The sequence below is a fragment of the Mesoplodon mirus genome (genome assembly GCF_964341445.2).
Source record: "Mesoplodon mirus genome assembly, chromosome: 9".
NCBI lineage: Eukaryota > Metazoa > Chordata > Mammalia > Artiodactyla > Ziphiidae > Mesoplodon > Mesoplodon mirus.
This window is the reverse complement of record NC_138985.1, coordinates 82982772-83006343: the sequence shown is the minus strand read 5'-3', so window position 1 is coordinate 83006343 and position 23572 is coordinate 82982772. Positions and strand designations below refer to the sequence as shown.

General features: G+C 40.4%; 1 protein-coding gene across 5 annotated transcripts in view; it reads right to left on the bottom strand.

Moving 5' to 3' along the window:
• ST7 (suppression of tumorigenicity 7) overlaps positions 1–23572 on the bottom strand; it is a 263462-nt gene that overhangs the window by 18787 nt on the left and 221103 nt on the right. For all 5 annotated transcript variants that reach the window (XM_082631961.1, XM_082631963.1, XM_082631960.1 and 2 more), the window contains 3 exons: positions 18892–18964; positions 17317–17419; positions 1328–1478 (listed from right to left, as the gene is read on the bottom strand). In XM_082631961.1, coding sequence (XP_082488087.1) covers positions 1328–1478; positions 17317–17419; positions 18892–18964 — 327 coding nt within the window. The remainder of the gene's footprint in view (positions 1–1327; positions 1479–17316; positions 17420–18891; positions 18965–23572) is intronic.

Genomic DNA, 23572 nt, shown 5'->3' with positions numbered 1-23572 from the left:
AATAGTAAACGATTTAACTTGACCCGCTATCAATTCTCTAAAGAAATATTTTCAAAACAACTAAACAAAAACCTTTCAGTCCACCTGAGTCCCTGTCAGGTTACTTTTACTCCATCTCATCTGGCTGCACCCCCCACACACACACTTCCTGCACCAGTTTAGATTCCTGCTGGGTTAGGGAAGGGCAGGAAAAGGGAAGAGCAGAAGATTAGCAAAATGAAAATGGAAGGAGCAAAGATAAACAGCGAAAGGGATTAAAAAGACATTCATTTGTGAGGCTGATCAGAGTAGGAGTGAACTAAGGAAACATTATCAGAAGATTCTAGTATTTCTTTTCCCCGTGAGAGGGGGGAAAAAACAACCCATGCTACATCTTGTGTTTGTTTTGCTTAAATTAATGATAACCGAGTGTCAATATACATGTGGTCCAATAATCCACAATCTTGAGCCTTTTCCCCTAATTTTCATTCTCCCCAACAGCCCCACTGCTTAGCATTTGTTCACAGTGTCCTTGCTTATAATACCGTCCCAGTTCTTCAAGGCTTGGTTCAAATCTCATATGACCCATAAGGTTAACCATGACTGCTCCACCCCATAGGCCTCTCCTGTCTGAAGAATCACAGGGCAGCTGCTACATGCTGCTGATGACTCCTCCCAACTGGATGAAATGCTTCTCCAGGGCAGGGAGCATGTCTCACCCACCGTTGGAGCCACTTCTCCTTACACGGAATGACGGTGCCCAGCTCGTGCTCAGATCAGTTTATCCCCACATCCATCTAACAGGCATTTATCCCTTAACGCACAATGCTACACCTGCCACCATACTGGAGTCCAGCAGCCACTGCTCTTGTGCTGAAGCGAGCATAACCACTGCCCGTTTGTGTTTGGCTAACCCAGCTCTCCTGGAGGATAACTGTGGCTCTTCAGCCAACCCTCCCAGAAAGGCCATCCAGAAGTGGTCATCAGAGCCCAGCACGAGGCCTAACCTCACGCCAAAGGTTCCCATGTTGCCGAGGGGCTGTCCAGGTCTCCAAAGAGGGTTTTCCAGCTGTAAAATGCTCCTCTGCCGGGACAGCCCAGACTCACCCCATCCACTGTATAAACTTGCCTTTTTGAGCTACAGAGATGGGATCACCACAGTAACACCCGCCACCACTGGGAAACTAGAGAGCCTGAGTAATTAACCATCTCTCGGTGATGGAATATCACAGAGAAGGAGAGCTATAGATATGCAAATCTTCATCTCTCACCATGAACACTCAGGGTAAAAACAGTTTTAGCATCTTTTCATGCTTTAAAAACATTTCAAAGAAAGAAAATTACTTACTGCCTTCCCATGTACAATGCAGAAGATTCAAAGCCCCTTCTACCCTCTTCCAATGTGCCAGATGGAAGAAGGCATATGCTATCGCTTCACTGTCCCCTCTCTTCAGGATATGTTCTGGGGGCAGGATTAAGCTTTTCATTTCTAGGAGGTACTGAAATAAAAAATGGCAGGAGACAGGTGTGTTAATACACAGTAATTTGGAATTCAGTATTGAAAATGGAGAGGTTGATTGCCCTAAAGCTGCCGCTCGTAAGCATTTCATCAAACCTGCAACCTCGTTACTACATTTGAAGGCAATTACTGAAACATCCAGCAATCCAAAGTTTGTTGGCAGATAATTAGCCTTGTACTAGTTTCCTACAGTGAACATCAGAGGCTTTCAGGCTAAGATAGTCTAATCAAAGAAATATATATATATACAGACTCAAACAGCAAGAAGGAAAATTTAGAAGACACAATAATTTGGTATAATCTTGTAACCAGAATGAAAATACATGAAACAAACACATGAAGGTTAAGAAGTCATATGACTAAACCAACCACACTGGAGAGACTTGAGGATGACTAGCACTGCCCATTAGTTTTTCCTCACAGATCTATCAAGGAGAAGCCCTTAGTCCTGCGGAAAGGGTCACCCGTAGCTGCTCAGGTGCTGGAGGAAGAGGGGTGGCAGCCTGGGCACAGGAAGACCCAAGGGAGCGGAGCAGTACAGACCCCAAACCACACTGTTCTTTCGGCTCCTTTCCGAAACACTTCAGGGGTCTCAGGAGCGCAGGGCAAGAATGGATATTCTTCCTGGGGTCTCACAGCAGACTAAGTTTCCGCTTGTACTCTTTTGTGTTTACTATAGAATAGAAAGGGAAGCAAATTCAGGCCGGTATTTTATATTTGCAGATGCTCACTTGTCTTTGCCAGCTGGCGTTCCCCGTGCTCCACTCCTCACCACCTCTCCTCCGGATTCGTCCCCAACACACACACACACACACACACACACACACACACACACACACACACACACACACACGCCCGACCACCACCAACCACCGTCACAACAACCCAGTCATCTCCTATAAAATGGAGATTAGCAGACCACAGAGGTATGTGTTTCATAAAAACAGCACAAATACAGCGAAAGGAGGTGCTATGAGATGTCCAACAATTTTAACGTCAGAAACAACTGTGGATTCATCTGTCAGAGGAAATTTATGAAAGAGGGTGAAGAGTGGAAGAATCCGGATCCACAGAATGGAGGTTACAAGACACCCATCAATGTTTCGCTCTCATCTTGCTGTGGGTTCATACGCTGGGCATGTGGGGTGCAGTGGCCTTTAAGCTTCCTCTCCTGTTGGCATGCTCGGCGTCGGGGTGCACCGCCCAGCAGGAGCCAGGTGGACACATTCTGGCCTCTTGGTTCAGCAAATGAAACTTTCCTTGCTCTGGGTCTGATATCTGAAGAAAGCTCCAAGCCTTAGGCCTCAAAGAAGGAAGAGCAGGAAGTGAGAGCCCACCCCGAGAGCAGCGGAGAGCAGCCGTGCAGCCCTCACACTTGCGGAGCGGGCGGGCTTGAAGGCCCTCCTTGATAGTAAGACCTCTTCCCAGGCTGGTCCATGAAAGGTGTTCATTATTTTGATGGGAGGTCCTCAAGCATGAGTGCATGTGCTTTTCTGAATTCTACATGTTACTGCCTTCTTCCTTCATCTTGTTTTAAAACAGTGAACAACAAAAATCTTTTGGGAAAAATAACAATTTTGAATTACCTAGTAATCCAACTAGCACCGCATCTATTGATATAATAAATATATAAATATAAAGGAGAATTTTATGTTCAGAGATATATCGTCTCGTGATTTTACCTTAATAGAAGCCATTATGTCATGGCTTCTGCTACTGCCCATGATGATTTTAGAATGCCCCAAGAGTCATAACTTGTAAAATGCTATGAACTCTATTATTTTTTTTAATAATCATCAGAACAAAGGAAAGGGAAAATTTCTTGCTTAATGAGTGCCCTAGAATAAGATTTTGACTTCTGAGTTTCTAATAATTATTTATAGCCTATCAAATAGTCAACTTTTTTTTTATATATCTTTATTGGAGTATAATTGCTTTACAATGTTGTCTTAGTTTCTGCTATACAAGAAAGTGAATCAGCTATATGTATACATATATCCCCATATCCCCGTCCTCTTGCGTCTCCCTCCCACCCTCCCTATCCCACCCTTCTAGGCCATCACAGAGCACCGAGCTGATCTCCCTGTGCTATGCGGCTGCTTCCCACTAGCTATCTATTTTACATTTGGTAGTGTATATATGTCAATGCCACTCTCTCACTTTGTCCTAGCTTCCCCATCCCCCGCTGTGTCCTCAAGCCCGTTCTCTTCACCTGTGTCTTTATTCCTGCCCTGCCATTAGGTTCATCAGTACCGTTTTTCTTAGATTCCATATATGTGCGTTAGCATACAGTATTTGTTTTTCTCTTTCTGACTTACTTCACTCTGTATGACAGACTCTAGGTCCATCCACCTCACTACAAATAACTCAATTTCGTTCCTTTTTATGGCTAAGTACTATTCCATTGTATACATGTGCCACATCTTCTTTATCCATTCATCTGCCGATGGACACTTAGGTTGCTTCCATGTCCTGGCTATTGTAAATAGAGCTGAAATGAACATTGTGGTAATGACCCTTTATGAATTATGGTTTTCTCAGGGTATATGTCCAGTAGTGGGACTGCTGGGTCATATGGTAGTTCTATTTTTAGTTTTTTAAGGAACCTCCATACTGTTCTCCATAGTGGCTGTATCAATTTACATTCCCATCGACAGTGCAAGAGGGTTCCCTTTTCTTCACGCCCTCAAAAATATGGAATGGTCCACGAATTTGCATTTCATCCTTGTGCAGGGGCCATGCTAATCTTCTCTGTATCATTCCAATTTTAGTATATGTGCTGCCGAAGCAAGCACACTGTTCCTTTTCATTCCTATGATTTAGGAAAGGCTTTCAAAGTCACATCTGTGAGAGATCTCTTCTCTTGGGCTAAGGAACGTTCAGGAATCGGAGCACCTGAGAAGAAGTGGGCCTGGCAGCCACCCACATGTGGGTAGAAGTCTAAACAAACTAGGAAGGGGTGTGGCAGAGGAAACTTGGGGAAAGAGGGAGGATTTTTAGAAAATTATCTACAAAGGGATATGTTAGATCTGTGTTGTCCAATATGGTAGCCTCTATTTAATGTGTGTCTATTTAAGTTTAAATCAATTAAAATCAAATAAAATTTAAAATTCAGTTCCTCAGTCCCACTAGTCATACTTCAAGTCCTCACGTGCTATATGGAGTTAATGACTACCCTACTGGACAATGCAGAGACATTTCCATGATCACAGAAGGTCCTAGTGGACAGCACTGCTTCAGACAATGGAAGTTTCTAACCCTGAAGTAACGGAAACAATTTTTAACATGAAAAAATTTCACAGATGCCCATGATAGAAACTGTAAGTGTAGAATCTATTGATCAAAAATACACAGTATGGCAAATAGTTATACAATAAATAGTAATGATACAAGAATTCGTTTAAAAGTATTGTCGGCCACAGGGCATCTACATAATATTTGGAAAGCAACAGTGCACATGTGTGTGAGACAGATGGTTTACTCAGCCTGCAGACTGAACTTGGTGCATATGGCTTCAAGGACATCGTCCACAGCCACCCAATGTGAGCTGTGAGGTAATGCTCTGTTTCTCCCCTAAGCTCCCTCTGATCTTTGTGTATGTGTACTTTTCACAAACCACCTTAGATTAGCTATCCATGTGTCCTTCTCCTCAGCTCAATTATAAGTCCTCAAGAACATGCATCTCATTTCCCAAGAAGTCTCTCGAAATGAGCATCCCTGGCCTCATCAGCCTCGTGAGACTAACTAGAGCAACTCACCAAGGAAACTCAGCTGCCTTCTCATTGCATCTACTTTATGGCAGAAATAGGTTATGTCTATAAAGGAGATTTATACTGCAGCATAGTTCCAAACAAAATGTTGGCTCTAACCAAATAATGAAGGCTAATAACAACAATGTGTTAGGTTTCTGGCCAGGCTTAAAATGGCTGGCAAGATCGGTTCTCAACATGTGCAACATTTAAATTAGAAAGGCATGGAGCAACATTTCACATCTTACTTGTTGAGAGAAAAATAAATGGAAGAGGGCAGATCCCTATCCACAAGTATGCAGAAATCAATTAGAATAACTGTAGCTTGCAAATCAGAGAACACTCCCTGCCTGTCTGCAATAGTTACTTGGCTTCTATTAGCTAAGCCAGCATCCTGTGCTATCTTGCTTGCCATCCTGCCTCTAACTTCCTTCCCAGATTCTCAAATCACATTGATCTTGAAGCAAGGCTTCTAAAGGTTTCGGAAGGAACTTTTCAAAATCTATTTGTGTCAGAATCTAGTTCCTATGCCCAAGATAGGAACATATAGTATTAGAACAGGCAAAGAGGAGCTGAGTAGTGCCTACTTATGGAGGTCTGTGAGCAGAGGCTGGCTCACCTGTCAGGAGAGATGTGCCCTGTCACAGGCTACCGCACGTGACTGCTCAAGTCTCTTCTGTTAACATCTTAAAACTCTATAATAATTAGAGTGAACATGATCCCAAAGTTATCCTTCACACAGACATTAATGCCAAAAAAATCCATACCCCCTTTTAGGATTTCAATACTGACAACAGCAGATGTCATATGAAAATCTCTGGCAAAAATACAGGAATAAACAAAACGAGAAAGAACAGATTAATTAAACAACAGTACATTTAGATGATGGCTATCAAATTGCTCCCCAAAATCAGGTAGTAGAAGAATATTTACTAGCATGAGGAAATGTTCACGACATATCATGAAGGAAAAGACCAAGTGTATCATACAGATTATGATTTTGGTAATACAAATGTACATGTAGGCATTAAAAGCATTGGAAGGTCACAGATTGAATGTTAATGGTGGCAAGATATTTGATTTTATGGAAGATTAATTTCTTTTGTGCTTTTTCTATGCTTTCCAAGTTTTCTATAATAAGCATTTTAATATTTTTTCTGTCTCTATATATATATGTGCGCGTGTGTGTGTGTGTGTGTATATATATAATACAAAACTATTTTCTAGACTTGCATCAAGAACATAAACAGCAAACCACACAAACAAACAAGATAACCAGAGAGAGTAATTTTTTGTATGTGTACAGTGCTTCGGTGCAACTGGCTCTGAAAGAGGCTGTGAGCCCAGAAAAAATGTTTTTAAAACATCAGTAAAGGGTTCAGAGAATACAGCTAGTGCTACTTGGAAGACGTGCTACATATTCTGAGTTTCAATGCTGTCCACACCCTGGACTCAGTAAGACGCACGCTGGAATAGGACAAAAATGACGCAGGAACCTCGGCTCGTTCAGGCCACGCTGTGATGAAGCCTGAGATGCACAGTTCCCCGGCCCTTGCCCCCTGTCCTCATCTGCCCTCTGCCCCTTTGCATCACTGTTTGAATCCTGTCTCTACTATTCCGCTAAGAGACCTTGGACAAGTTATTTAATTTCTTTCAACCTCAGGTTGCTCATCTGTTAAAACAGAATAATAAAAGTACCCATCTTGCTGTTTTAACTTTTGAATATTACATAGGATAATATGTGTAAAGCATTCACACAGTTCCTGGCACATAAGTATTCACTAAACAGTAGCTATTTTTGTTAACAAACAAACAAAAAAATGAAGTATTTAAATTACTGTGGAGGTAAGTTATATTTCTTGTGTATGTGTGTCCCACAGATGATTGAGTCTGTTTCTAGGTAAAATACTTCAGCAATTTTATAGTAGTAGCAGTTCAGCTGAAGAGAACTGGCTGCCAGCAGTCACCAACTGACCAATATGGAGACAAACCCAAAGCAAAGCTGAAATGCCAAATTCAGCCTGGTGATCTGTAGTACCACTCAGGGGTCCTCTTCTCAAGGTAACTGTTTCCTGCTGGTTCACTTACCTATTCATCAGTTACTTTGCTTCATTCAAAAAATATGGGTGTTGGGCTTCCCTGGTGGCGTAGTGGTTGAGTCTGCCTGCCGACGCAGGGGACGCAGGTTCGTGCCCCGGTCCGGGAAGATCCCACACGCCGCGGAGCAGCTGGGCCCGTGAGCCATGGCCGCTGAGCCTGTGCGTCCGGAGCCTGTGCTCCGCAATGGGAGAGGCCACAACAGTGAGAGGCCCGCATACCACAAAAAAAAAAAAAAAAAAAAAAAAAAAAGGGTGTGTTCACAGTATATCCCAAAGAAAGATATGGGAGTGCCATAGTGTCCCCCCAAGGGCACAGATATGGTGCATTCACAATTCACCTCAAGGGCATGGACATGATCAGGTCAGGTCACTACCTTGCTAATCCCTAATCTTTGCAAGAGTGTGTGTGTGCGCACGCATACGTGTACAAAGAAACGATAAAATTCAACATGATGACTGCCTTAGTAAGAGGTCTATACTTAGTACTCAGGAAGCAAATGGGGAGCATTATCTCTGGGACAGCTTCACAGAAAAAGGAAAATATGAGTCAGTCTCACTAAATAAACAAAGGTTTACCTGTAAAGATGAGGGGAGGCAGAAGCCACTGCAAGGCTGGGCACCAAAGCACCAGAGGACACACTGGGCTTGCAATCTTGAGGTGCTTGAGTACTAACATGACAGGAATTGCCAACAATGATGAAGCACTAATGTGCGTCAAGCTTCTTATTTCAGAAACTCCTTACAACTCTGTGAGGGAGCTGATGGTATTATCCCTAGTTTATGGATGGAAAAATGGACGCTTTGGGAAGTTAAATAGCTCATCCTGGGTTGCACGCATTGTATATGATGGAACCTGCACCGGAACTCAGGTGTTATGCTACTCTCTGAGGGAGTGAAGCAGGAAAAGCGGTTATAAAAGGCCTTGCATGCTATGCTCCAGAGTGTGACCTTCACCCGGAGTTATTCCGTGGTTTTCAAACTTTGAGACACCAAAAAATTTGTTCAAAGGAAAAAAAAAGAAATATCAAACAGAATGTGCAAGTGACATAAAACAAAACTGTGGGGATCTTGGGGGAGGGGCCCACAAGAAGACTGAAGACCTTTATGGCTCCTAGGGAGACAGTTTGAAAACCTCTGCAGTAGGCAATTGGGAAGTGAGTTGGTACAGTTTGTGGTTTTGAAAGGAATGGGTAAGTCATGTGTAGGAGCACCCGACAGGAAGAGATTAAAGTTAGCAAAGTCAAAAAGTTCCTGTCATGGTCTGAGTGAGGGGTGATGAAACCGAGGAGGGGGACTTCCCTTGGACGTGGTGCCTGGCTGAATCTGAGGACAAGAGAAGGAATCAAAGGTCACTGTGACACTTCTAGTTTAGGAAACTAGAATAATGTGAGATCATTAGCTAAGATGAAGACACCACAGGAGGAAAAGGCTTAGCAGTGGGAAGGTAACAAAAACAGCTGTCGTGCCTGCCGAACTTCTCTGCCTGCAGTGAGGAGTGAAGGTGTGCAGGTCTGGAGCCTGGAACAGCAGCTGGAGACAGGGGTCTGGGTGTGCAGGGAGAGGCTGAGGCAGTGGGAGCACATGAGGTCGCCCAGGAGGGCTGCAAGCAGGAAAGGAGAACCAACCTGAGGGTGAGCAGGGAGGAAGAGCTGCAGGCAACGAGTGCTCAGAGAGGCACAGGAGAAAGTGGCAAGGAGCCAAGATGACCTCAGATAGAAAAAAGTGGTCAGTGGGACCAAATGCCCAGGAGACATGAGATAGGATGAGCTGGGGAGGCCGTGGCGGGAGTGACCTTGGTGGGAGCAGCTGCAGTGGTTTTTGTTAAAGAAAGAGACCTCTTAGAAACTTTCTATTCCTGAGATACATTGCTAAAAACTGGTTTCTGCTCATTTTTCTCCGGGTCATATTTCCACAATACATTCTCCTTCCTCTAATGCAAAAAAGCTTTGGAACAAAACATGACTTAATTCAAAAAAAACTTATATTGAAATAATATTTCTGAAATATACCATTGATATACAATATCACAGACAATCTGCCAGGGTATTCTGAGTTTCTGCTTCCACGCTTCAAGCATTTTTAAATGTTAAAACCCACTACACATTTTGTTTCCTAAATTGGATTAAAAAGCAATTTTATACTCTGTCAATCAGCTTTACCAAGATATAAAGGGAGGCCTGCATTAGTGTTTGCAAGAAATAGAATTGCCATCATTATAACAAGGTCCTGTGGACACTCCATTGGCATATACATTTACCAGGATGTTTTCCCCCACGAGCCTTTCGAAATCCCCGTGAAATTTTAGATTAACATGATATGAGCTTTTTAAAAAAAAATGCAAATTTTTAATGGGAATGCATTTCTGTCATAACATTCTTCATTCTTTGCTCTCCATTTTTCTCACGACTTTCTTTCCATACTCCGATATAATTTAAAAACTAGATCTTCACCTCAATATTCTGTCAAGCTCAGGCTGCTCTGCTGGTAAATAAGCTTTAGGAGCATGGTGAGCCCCCTTCCGCCAGCACCCTCAGGGTGCCAACTGCACCCCCTGCTGGTCCCTGGGTGGGCCCAGTAAGATGAGCCCGAGGTTTAATAGTGCCGGGATTTTAGGCAAGATGAAGAAGAAAGCTTTCCCCCCATCGGTGCTGGTGATTTTTCTTGATTTTTCTCCCTTGATAGTTCCACCCACAACACCCAAGCATCACAAGTAGCTGGGGCTCAGCATGGGTGTAGGGCCTCCTGTTCTATGCGTGGGACCTCTCAAGCTGGGGGTTTTCCTGTGGTGGTGGTGAGGGCTCACAGGCTTCTCTCTGTATGCAGAGGTGCCTTGGGGTTGCAGGGCTACCAGCCTTCTCATTCCAGTTTCATCACAGTGGTTCTACTTTTAATTACTTTGTTCATTCAGGTTTCACATAAGATTGCGTTAGGAGGGAAAAACTGTTTATTGCTTTAAAAATAATAAATCATTATTAATTAGTTTGTCATTCCTGTTTTGTTTGGGGTTTTTTTTTTTTTTTTTGGTGGCGGAAGCAGGAATGGCTATGCTAGAACAAGAATACAAGGCAGAGGTCAGAAATGGGTACCTCTTAATCAGCAAAGGACTTAGCCAGCAGTTTCAAACTGGAAATCCCTGAAGACAACAGCTGCAGCCAGAACGTGCTAGAGACTCCTCTCACATCTGGAGGCCTGAGGAGAACCTGTGGGTACTCCAGGTCGGGGCACTGTAGGGCCACTGTTACACTCTATGGTTATCCTTCTTCAGACTAGGGTGGTCCAAGGAGTACCATGAATGCATGTTTCTAGGCAGCCTCTACTTCCACCCAGCATGCAAGTGCAGAAATAGAGCTGAAGGTACAAGGGAAGCGGCGATGAAAGGGCCAGCACGTATCACGCACCTACTATGCACTGAACGAGTTACACAGTGTAATTCCACTTACTTTTCAACAACCTTATGAAGACTTCACTCTTATCCCCATTTTGTCAAAATGGAAACAGGCAGGGAGCTAATTAACTCATACTTCCCTCTGGTCCCATGGACAGGAAGTGGGTGTCCTTGTTTTGAACACTTTTGAACTCTTTCAATAATACTTGATAGGTCTGCCTACCTTTATGTTGGTACCCTTTGCACCATCATTGTAATTAATGCTTTCTCAGTAATAACAGCAACTCTACATACTTGGCCTGACAATTCGGACACGCACATGGCTGAAAATGTTCCACATTACTAGTAGTGGCAAAGGAATGCAAAGTAAAAGGAGAGAATTCCATCTGTACTTAATAAAATCATAATTTTTTTTTCCTTCTCTCACTCTCTCTGTTTCGTTTTTGTTTTTAGACAAACTGCTAAATGCTGGCGAAGGTGTGATGAAATGGAAAAGTAGGAGTCACCAGCTGATGGGAGTGTAAACTGCTACAATTTTTTTGGTAAGCAACTTGGCAATAAATATCAAGAACCCTGAAGTGCTTCTACATGTTACTCAGTCATTCTCATTCTGTAAATTTATCCTAAGAAAATAATCTTAAAGACCAAAAAATCTTTATGCCCAAAGAGGTTCACTATTGGAGTTGACCGCAACCTGATGTCTACAATTAGAGGATGCAAGAACCAAATCATTCTCTTCAACAAATGTTGCTGGAAAAACTGGGTATCCACACAAAAGAATAAAACTGGACCCATCTCTTACCCCACAGGCAAAAATCAACTCAAAATGCATTAAGAGTTAAACATAGGGGAAAAAAATTCCCAACACTGGTCTTGGCAATGATTGCTTGGATATGATACCAAAAGCACTGGCAACAAAAGCCAAAGTAGACAAGTGGGACTACATCGAAATAAAAAGCTTCTGCACAGCGAAGGAAACAATCAACAGAGTGAAAAGGCAACCTATGAAATGGGAGAAAATACCTGTAAACCGTAGCTGAAAAGGAGTTAATATCCAAGTAAATAAGGAACTCTTCCAACTCAGTGTTTAAAAATAACCTGATTTAAGAGTGAGCAAAGGACTTGAAATGCCATTTCTCCAAAGAAGACATACAATGATCAACAGGTACATGAAAAGGTAACATCACAGATCATCAGGGAAATGTAAATCAAAACCACAATAAGATATCACCTCACACATGTTAGGATGGCCACTATCAAAAAAATAGAATATGACAAGTGTTAGCAAGGAAGTGGAGAAACTAGAACTTCTGTGCACTGTTGGGGGAATGTAAAATGGTGCAGCCGATATGAAGAACCCTCAAAAAATTAAAAACATGATCCAGCAATCACACTTCTGGGGATTCATCTTAAAGAACTGAAAACAGAATCCTGAAGAGATACTTACACTCCCATGTTCACTGCAGCATTATTCACAATGGCTGAGAAGTGGAAACAACCTAAATTTCCATCAGCGAATGCACGAATAAAGAAAATGTGATATATATATATATATATATATATATATATATATATATATATGCACACACACACACACACAATGGAATATTATTTAGTCTGAAAAAAGAAAGAAATCCTGCCTTATGCTACAATATGGATGAACTTGGAGGACATCATGCTAAGTGAAATAAGCCAGTAACAGAAGGACAAATACTGCATGATTCCACCTATATGAGGTAGTGAAAGGAGTAAAATGCATAGAAGCAGAAAGTAGAATGGTGGCTACCAGGGCCTGGGAGGAGGGAGAAATGCACAGTTGCTGTTCGACTGGTATAAAATGTCCGTCACGAAGATGAAAAGGTTCTAGAGATCTGCTGTACAACGACGGGCTTACAGTTAACAACGCCGTGCTGTATACTTAAAATTTTGTTAAGAGCATAGATTTTATGTTATGTGCTTTTTATAACAAAAAAAGGAAGTAAATCATCCAGAGAATATTTTAAAATGTTTGAAGGCACATGGCTAAAAGACTTGCATTTTACTGTTAAGTTAGAGGATAACCATTTTAAGGTCAAAGAACTCTGAAAATCTGATGATCCTCCCCCAGAAGGAATAAATTTACCCCCAATTCCCAACCATAAAGTCCAACTGAAGCGTCCCATGTTAATTTTTTAAAATATGAATATGCTATGTGATTATGATTCCTAAGTATGAAAAATGCATAGAAAAAAGGCTAGAAAAAATAGTCTTAAATATGACTAGATATGATGGGATTATGAATGACTTTATTCTTTTCTCAAATATAAAAATTATTATTATAATACCACTACAGAGGGAAAAACCATATCTAATACTGCTTGTAACAAACCAATAATTTAGTCTTTTTTTGGAAATTTGCCAAAATGAAATTTATCTTTAGCACCCTGAAGGAGTGAATGTAACATCCTGCAAACCAAAAATGTGTCTCTTTACAGGGAGAGCCTTGCGGTGGGATGTAGCATACTAAGAGCACATAAGCACTAATTAACTTAGGTCTGTGTAAAGTAATGGATCACTGATAGAAATGTGTCCCTCCCACATAAACCTTGTCCAGCTGAGTAAGAGCAGGGCAGGTGAGGGAGCACATTTTCCGGGAAAGTGGAAGAAAAAAATTGAAGCTAAAAATCCATTAAACAGTATATAGCAATACAACATAACAATACATAAAGATATAGAACAGAGCTGAACTTACCCTTCATTTGTCCAGCATTACATGAGTGAAATTTTCTTTAAAAAAATGGAGAAACTCTCTTTAAACTCAAAACTCCTATTTTAATCACATTAAATGGGAAAGTCCTCTAATGGTTTAAAGATTTGTCTACTTCAACTGTGTACCCAGTTCTTGAAAATCACCAGCATGATTAAGATCCTAATACCCCTAGTCATTCTCAAAAAGAGGTGAACAGTAAGCACATAATCAATGCACTGTAGTGAGAGACCAGAGGGGGAAGACTGACTCTGGGACAAGGAGAGTACAGGCTTCCTGGTGGTGACTTGTAATGGTGGGGGTGAAGGATGAGGAGGACTGCCTCCGAAGAAACAAAGAGGGAAGAGGAGAAGAATGTTTCTGGAACAGTAAGAGGACTGTTGGAAGGATCTAGAAAAAAATGAAAAACAAGTTGGGTTAGATGATGAGGGGTCCTGAAGAACTATCCAAGGAGTTGGTACCTTCCATAGGGTTGGGGACACTGCTGCACTTCCTTGGGAGGGGAGTAACACAATTCGATTTGTAGTATGAGCCTATGGGCTGCTTCCTCCTTATAATCTGCTGCAATCTAAAGCTTCAGAAATCCTCATGTTTAGAATCTAACGGCTTCAGAGGCTTCGCTTCAGAACAGAGATCCATGGCTTTTTACTACTGTTATTTATTTCCCAGTCCTGCGATGTGGTTAGGAGCTATACTCCCTACTCCTCATGTTTGCAGGTAAAGAGTTCCTAAGAATAACCCTCCTGGGGTAAATAACTAATATTTATCACTGGATGTTGAAATATTAACTATGCTTACTGGGATACCAGTTGGAACTAAGATGGAAATTTATGGAAGGCAGTTCACAGTTATCATATTTGGTATTTTTTTCTCCTTCCAAGCAGACTATAATTGGGTAAAATAGCATGTATATACTGAAAATTCCTGTGGTGGGCCACTGACAACTTCCTGTGAAAGAGAAAAAGAAGCTGTGGCAGTGTTTAAGACATGATAATATCCTGAAGAAATCTGAATTGTCTACAGGGAATTGAGTGCCTTGGGAAGGGATGTGGCCACCATCATTTGAGGGTTCAAGCCTAGGCTGGTCTGCCACCTGGTGGGATCTGGGGGTCGGTGGAGGGAGATGTTTAAGAGCTGGATAACTCAGAATCAGTTCAGGCTCTGTCATGTACTTCCTGTGTGACCAAGAGCAGATTACTTAACCTCTCCAAACCTGCAGTGCCCTCATCTATGTAGCAGGGATAATAATATGACACACCTCACAATGTTGTTATAAAAAATAAATGAGATGGCATATGTAGTTGTTAGCACTGTGCTTGCCAAATAGTAAACATTAATAGAAACCAAAAATAAACATAATTATCATAGTATCATTATGAGGAGAGATTTAAGCTTAAAATGGGAAGGTGTCCTACATGACAAATAAGATCCCTTCTTACAACAAGAATCTATGTGTTTATATCCTCCACTGATGTTTCATTAGAATTAAGGCTATTCTCTGCCTGAAAAGCCATATACATATATATACACACACACATACATGCACGTGCACATGTATGTGCATTCGTGGTCATGTGGATGTGTGCACGTATGCACGTGTGTGTGCATGTCTACTAAAGTATTAGCAAGCAGTCCAACAAACAGAACACGTACAAAAGATGTTTATAGCAGCCTGCATATGGTACACGAGTACCAGAGGCTTGTGATTAATTCTGAACATATGAGGTCAGTGGCTCACAGGGCCTTTTCCCCACAGAAATGTCAATAATGAGGAGGATCTGGAAACAAGCTTCCCCCTCAGCACAATCACCAACAAAGCAAAGTGATGGAGAATCAGTTTACTTACATGCCCTATCTTCTCTCAGTTTAATGATTAGAAGGTAAAGTGAAATCAAATTATTTCAACTTTTTCAAATTAGTTCCACTTTTAGAAGACTTCTATTTTGCAAGTAGAATGCAGTTGACCGAGGTTAAATTCTTCCATGGCAGCTTTAAACTATTTCTTAGGGCTTTTACTACTCTTCTGCAGGCTCAACCATTTAAGACCATTATCTAGAATTAAACGACAGCTTCAATTAAAATACCTAACCAACAAGTATTGTTCCAGTTTTCTATCTTGTGTCCCAGGATTACAAGGCTCAGGTTGGTATAAATGGAAAAATTAAGATTCAGGTCCCATACTTGAGGAGCTGCCAACAAGCCAAATATTAATAATTTTAATAATTTACAAACATATAGTACTAAGTATTTTCAAAGAACTTCGAACATATTATCTCACTTGATCTTTATCACAGAAGATAGGTGAGGCGTATATTTTTATCTTCATTTGGAAGATGAGGGAAAACTTTTGAGTTCAGAGATGCTAAACCCAAGATCCCATGGCTAATAAATGACAGAGCCAGATTTGGAACCCAAGTGTTTGTCTCAGAATCTAGGACTCTATTGCCCAATACTACTTTTAAAAGAGCCTTATTTATTTTAAGGCTATTTTATGAGCTACAGAGCTCATAAAATAGCTCTGTAGTTAGAGAATGGTATTCAATAAATATTAATTGGTGACCTAAGTTTACTGTAATTCAGGACAATATTTTCATGATTAGTTTTACATTTTAATCAAATTTGAATAAACATTTTTTAACTTAGCTGAAAAAATATTAAATAGATATATTTTATACCACCCTATATACAATACCTAAGTCTACAAATACTATGTTGGTCACTATCCACTGAAACTAGAGTGGATAAATACAGCCTTCTGCAAATATGGCACTGTGCACCACTCTTCAATTTCCTGTTTTGTGAAAAGATGACCGCGACCTGAGTAAAACCTCAGGAATGATATTAGATCACTTATCTTTGTCACTCTGGATATCAACAAATTAAAGTAGGCAACTCCATAAATCATCACACAGGCACACATACACGCACCCAACCCCACCCTTTTGCTACAGTACTGCAACAAAATAAGAAAACAGCCTTCCTTTGTCATTTTTCACCAGTGAAAGTCTTCATCAGACATTTTCCCAAGAAAACTGTCTTGTAGTACCTGATGTGAACTGCAGGAGGTTTCCCAGAGGTCAAAGTGTGCTTTATAATATCAAGGAACTGAAAATGGCCCTCAGCAATGTGCCTATCACGTAGTAGGTACTCAAATACAGGTAAGTCATGAACACACACTCCTCTTCTGAATAAAAGATTACAGAAATATCCTCTGCCATGATTTGACTCCCTTAAAATCAAATCCTTAAAAAAATATATGGGAAATATTGCATATTTATAAATAGGTCAGTCATGTGGTTAACAAGACAAATATTTCCTACTATATATATACCTATTAAAATGGCACTCACAAGTCAAAAGAAAACTACTTCTTCATACTTTGAGGTTTTACTCATTATTTGCTGGCCAATACTGATTAACTGTCATTTACTTATGGAGATACAGAATGTCATATTAGTATTTTTTACCACTTTTATTCACAACAAGGTTCATTTCTCGAGTTGGTTCTAAGTAAGACTATAACTGGCGTGCAATTCCTATCAAATGCATCAACACCTTTGGGATCTCCATATGTTGTCACTTTCAGGCTTCCTGACCTGGCCTGCCTAAGCTAGGTCTATCAATTTACCCTTACTGTATGAAGCCCGAAAATGGGCCCCAAAGCCTCTTAAATGTAGCTTTTACTTAAAAACAAGGCTAATAAGCAAAGGCTCTACAGGGCCTCAGCATTCATTGATTGCAATTCATTTTTTTATAACCGCTGCATTCTAGACATGACATTGTGGTCACTGAACACTCTGCTATCATAACGAGTTCCTATGGGGATTCCACAGACTCACTTTTGGCACATGAGGATTAAATTCCACAGCTCTATGAATGGCCTCTACTGCATTCATCTCTGCTGTGCTCAGCCCCCGCCGAGATGCAGCCTCGGGAGAGAATCTGAAAAGCAGAAAGACAAACACCATCCAGTTGGGACCACTGCTTGGGCATTACCCTGGAAAGGCATCTACACATCAAGGGCCCAGAAAACCACAGCGAGGCAAAGGCATGAGCTCTGCAAACCTCCACTACACAGAACCTCTGAGTGACCCCTCAGACAGAGGCCAACAAAAACCCCAGCAGAAGCAGAAAGCGTGCTTGCATCTAATCGCGGCAGGAATTAAATTCAGCTGTGAAGTCTCTCTGTCTAAATAGCTAATCTAAGTTTTCTAGGAGGTACCTGCTTAGGTCAGGGGAGGGGGTAGGACTGACAAGGGCAGACAGTGTAGGAAAAAGAGAAAACTAGGTTACAGAAGAGCGCACTTGGTTAAAAACAGAACTGGGGAGAATTTTAAAGGAGGCTCCCAACCCAATGTCAGTGCTGCGATGGAGGGTTAAGTCTTGCAGCTTCAGCAGCAGGCGAGCCTGCTTGGGGCTGTTCCGGCAGGGGGAGTGTGCATGCCCAAACTGCGGGCGAGACACCTGCCCAAGTGAATGAAAAAAACCAGACCATGCAATCTCTTTCTCACCTCACACCCAGGGCTAACTCCAGAGCTGTGCTTGGCAGGCAGACACCACAGGGGAAGCTGTGACAACCCTGGCCCTGCCCTCCCAAGCTGGAGTCGCTGTGTAGGGAGAAAAGATGTTGCAGTAGGTACTGGCGATCTACAGGATAAAAAAGAATGAAAGAAAATTACTTCGGTCTTGAAGTGCACACACACTTAACAGCAAACCTGTCTGACACAGCAGAGGCTGTTTTCTTTTCCTGTTATCTGCTTTTCAGTGCTACCGAGGGAGTGTATCGGGAAGTGTAAGCGTTTATGAACTCAAAACCAGTTAAGCCATCTGTTTTCTTTCACCTGCCAGTCATCTTGGGTGTTTATGGAAATTCTCTATACCAGTCACCTGCCTGAACAAAACGGGCAAATGTCCCACTGTGATGGTGACTCAAGGTAAACGGATCCTGGGTGGGGAGTTAGTTTGGAATTGATGAGATTAAGGAAAGGGAGATGACCATCCCCTTTTGCCATATTAATATGTTTGTTATGACTACTACCCCGACCTGGACTGCTGGAGGAAGAGGAATATGCAAAAAAATGAATCAAAGAAGGTATTTTGTGTAAGTCCCAAGCAGGCCTTTTGGTATCTACTGTCTGGCAAAAAAAAAATAAAAATAAAAATAAAAGTCACCTCAGAGGCATGGAGTTTCATATAAATCCCTCTTTAGGAACCCACACACCATTACAATACCTGGCGATATACATTCCCTCCTTCTAGTAGTGAAAGAAAAGAAAATGCAGGTTTTGGAAAATGCATGCTCATAAGCAGGGGTCTCATAGACTAAGAAAAACTTGCAGAGAAAGCCCTCAGAGACAACACATCTCCTTCGGTCCAGACCAGCATCTGTACTGCACAGGCTACTATCCACTTACTTGTCAGAGACAGCTCTTGCTTTGAGCAAGGCCGCTGTGTAGCATATTGTTGCCGACTTTGGTAAGCTTATATCTGTTAGAGAGAAAAAAAGTAGGAACTGTTATAAGTCTGTACAAACAAAGAGCAATGATTTTTTTAATACACTAGCATTTTAATCATGTAAGCCTAAAGAGCATAAATTAAGAATATTTTAACTGTTCCTTATGTATCCAAGTGGTACATGAAACTAAGGGTAATTCATACTTTTGTGAATAATTCAAATTTCAAATCCACCACACTGTTCAGCAATCATCTTTTATTTAAAATAAGGATTTTTCATATGTTGAGTTTATTTAAGCAGAGAATAGTTATAAATACATAAATCTAAATATTACATGAATAGTCTTGATATCAAGAAAGGCAAATAGGACTTCTTTGTTAACTTATAAAATTTCTCAAGAGGCATATGAAATATTAAAGTGAAAAAAATATTACCTGGATTTTTTTAATATAAGGTTTTTTAGTGATAAATAAATTTATTTAAAAATTATTCTTTAGTGGTCAGATTTAAACCAGATTTCATGAAATTTATATTCAGTTTTTTTGTTAAAATTGGAAAGAGAAATCTTTATGAGGATATATATGAAATCTTTATAAAACTATACAATTTTTGTTCATTCAAACCCATGATAAAGCCCCTTTCATATGAAGCCTAATTTGTTGCCCAGAAAAACAGTTCCTTTCAGTTTGTATAGAAAATTTCAGATGGAGGGGTGGGAACGGGTACCAGATTCAGATAGAGTTTACAGGCAAATAAAAGCACAGAGTACAACTAAGAGGAGATAAATGCAAAGAGGGTAGTCCCTCTGGGGGCAGGGGGTAGGACTTGTTTTTAAATAATGATCCTATTTCGCACCAGAACTGTCTTTCTTTAACACTAAGACTAGGTAAAAATATGCCATTCCCAGGTGCTACAAAGTTCACCCGAGGTTAGAAGAACCCTTAACACCTGGAATGCCCTCCAAGTTTCTTTCTGGCTATTTTCAACTTTAGAAGAATTACATTATGGTAGGGATGAAAAGGAAAGTCCATAACTAGACAAAAGACAACAGCAGAAGAAAATAATTTCATAAAAGAAAAACAATCTTTCATTCAATAATGAGTATTTACCACCAATTCCAGCATGAGGAATTTCTCTTTGAGGGAAATTTCAATGACATTGATAAAATACAAATAATCAGAGAAAATACCAACACAGAATTGAAAGGGAGAGAGGTCTTTGTAACCCTGATCTCATAAATTATATTCAAACAAAATTTCAGCACCATATGCATACTGTAAAATGGTGTGCTTATGACTAAGAAGGAAAAAAAATGTCAGACACTCATGGATTTGTCTTGCTGCTTCTCCAACATATAAACATTTAACCACTTCCCAGTATGTGAAATCAATCCAGGAATCAATTATCTTGTTTGCTAGGGTCCACTTATTGATTGCTACTGGAAGATAATAAAAAAAATTGCAGATAATACACATTCTACTTAAAAGTTCAGACCTTTTTTTAAACTTCAGACCTTTCAGTTAAAAATTATCCAAGTCCTGCTTCCACCCTTCCTGGTGTGATCTGTGTTCCTTCTGTGACCATCTAGCACCTTTCTATGAAGTGGGAACAAAGGATTAGTCCTAGAAAGGAGTTGAAACTGAAAATAATGGTCAAAATTATTCGAGGGTGGCAGCACAGATGGAACCTCACTTGATAAACTAAAGAAAACCTGTTGTTAAGGATTTAGCTTCTCAATGAGAACGATCATGTTGTTCTGAAGGTTACCTAATCAAGCAAATGAACACATTTACCCAGCTGGAAATGCAGAAAGAGATACGATTGATGTGTTCCAGCAGAATATTAGAGATGCCTAATCAAACGTGATCTTTAACCCCCTCACACCCATAGACAGGACATTCACAACTCTGCAACGTTACAACTACTATGGTACATTTTCCCCATTTAAAAAAATTTTACCCTTTCTCCTTCATTGTATGTAAAGATACTGGTATATGTGCACAGTCATAATGCTTAAAAAATAAAGAAAAAAATATTTTAATCAGTATCAAATGGGAAAAGGAAGAAATATAAATACCCCATTCCCCACTAGTGGCAAGTTCATTCCATTTGTTATCTCTTTAGTATATTATTTTGCTCTATTAAACAAAAATTAAAAACAGCCAAAAAAAAAGCAAACAATTCTTGCATAACTTATTTATATATTTTCAATATTTTTCTTTTAATTCTTCAAAGCAATACGTCTATTTGGTAATGGCAATTTGTCTGTAAGGAGGGATGAATCATTATAAAGAAACTGATCCTAAATTACCTTTCAGGTAAAGCATCTTGTTCAAATAAGGTTTTTGCGTACAACACTTTTTTTTAAATGTGGCAATATAAATCAAATGCTTTAACATTTTGCCTACCCAGCAATTCTACTTCTGAGACTTTATCCTAAGGGAAATTGTCACAACTGTGCATGAAGACTTAGCTTTAAGGATGTTGATCACGACATTGTTTCTAATGGTAGAAAACTGGAAACGGCCCAAATGTCAATCATAGGAGAATGGCTAAGGTGCTGCACATCCACAGGGTGCAGTTTGATGCAGTCGTTAAACCATGTGGTGGAGGGCTTCCCTGGTGGCGCAGTGGTTGGGAGTCCGCCTGCTGATGCAGGGGACACGGGTTCGTGCCCCGGTCCGGGAAGATCCCACATGCCACGGAGCGGCTAGGCCTGTGAGCCATGGCCGCTGAGCCTGCGCGTCCGGAGCCTGTGCTCCGCAATGGGAGAGGCCACAACAGGGAGAGGCCAGCGTACCGCAAAAAAAGGGGGAAAAAAAAATCATGTGGTGGAAAGTATTTAATGACCTGGGGAAATGTTGCATTGTTGTGTACACATCAATAAGTAAAACAAGTTTACAAAAATTATGATTTCACATATTTTTTAAAAAGCATTTTTATGCACAGAGATAAAAAGGCTGGAACTATATATACCAAATAACAACAGTTTTTATTTCTGGGTGCTGGGATTATAGACAATTTTTTTCTATGTTTACCTGCATTTCCAAAGCTTCCTGCAATGTACACATAATAAGTGAATTTTTAAAAGATAACAATGATGCTAAGTGGAAGAATTCTTTCTACAAATTGTCTGCAGCAAGTTCATGGGCAAATATGATACACTGGTGGAGCCAGACACAGACAGCATAAACAGACGAAGGCAGAACTTACACGAAGTGCTGTTAGCCTGCAGATGTAGAAAATTATTTATATACCTTCATGAAAGTTAGTGTACTCCTTCTGTGGTGTGCAATTGTTAACTGTGTTTGAATCTAATAAATGCCTAATATCTAAATCAGAGGCAGGACCTGCATGTTTTGGCTCATTTTTAAGAAAAAACCATATACATTACCTTTAGGAGAAAGCTTATTATTATGGACTGCTTGCCCCATGAGCCTTTTTCATTTCTTTAGGGGAAAAAAAAAAAGACTGAGACTTGGTTGTTGTTGCCTATTATAATTATGAAACTTATTATTTTGAAATAATTATGGGGTCATAGGAAGTTGTGAATATAGTACACAGAGTTCTGTGAAGCTTCCTTCAGCTTCCCTCAAATGGTGACAACTCACATAACTGCATTATAACATAAAAAACCTAAGAAATTGATGTTGGTACAGTACTATTAATTACAGACCTTATTCAGTTTTCAACATTTTTTACATGCATTCCTGTGTGTGTGGTTCTATGCAATTTTATCCCAAGGCTAGACTCATGTAACTACCATCAAAATACACAACTTTTCCAAAGGAACTTTCTCACGCTACCCCTTTATTTGTACCCTCCCCACCAATACCTGTCCCCAGTGACCACTAATCTGTTCTCTACCTCCATAGACTTGTCTGCCTACTTTGATTTTATGCTGTCGCCACCAGGGAAATGGGTAGAATGGTAAGGGGAACAGGGTGACTAACCGTACTGATGAAAATGGTAGTATCAGAGGTTTTAAGCAGGAAATAACAACAAATAAGCTGTTTTCCAATATTGCTTGTAATTCAGAAATTTTATTTTGAGGAAGAAACTCAAAATCATTCTAAGTCCAATTTTGTATGAGCAGACTTTGTGCAGTGCTTTTCTGTCTTTTGAAAGTGGTGTGTAGCTACCATTATTGCCAGAAAGTCCCCTTAAGAATTAGAATCCAAGGAGGAAATGAAAGTAAATGAGACATCACACACTCATTGTAGAAACAAGGAATGCTGAATAAATGTTTCTCACTTCGGCAAAGCTGAACTGTTGGCGTTAATTTTCCTTCCATTTCTTTCCATCTTGTGTTTCATACAGATCCTTTTATGAAAGAAGGACTTTCTCCAAGCATCTTAGGCGTACAAAATCAAATTGCTGTGAAAGTCTTTCCTTAAAATCTACAATCTTGAATTTCATACAACTGGAATCATAGCACGTGTACTTTTGTGTCTGGCTTCTCTCTCTCCAAATGATGCTTCTGAGGTTCATCCATGTTGTAGCATGTATCAGTACTTTGTTCCTTTTTATTGCCGAGTAGTATTTCATTGTGTGGATATACAATATGTTTATTCTCTTGCTAATGGCTATTTGGATTGTTGCCAGTTTTGGACTACTATGAAGAAAGCTGTTGTGACTAT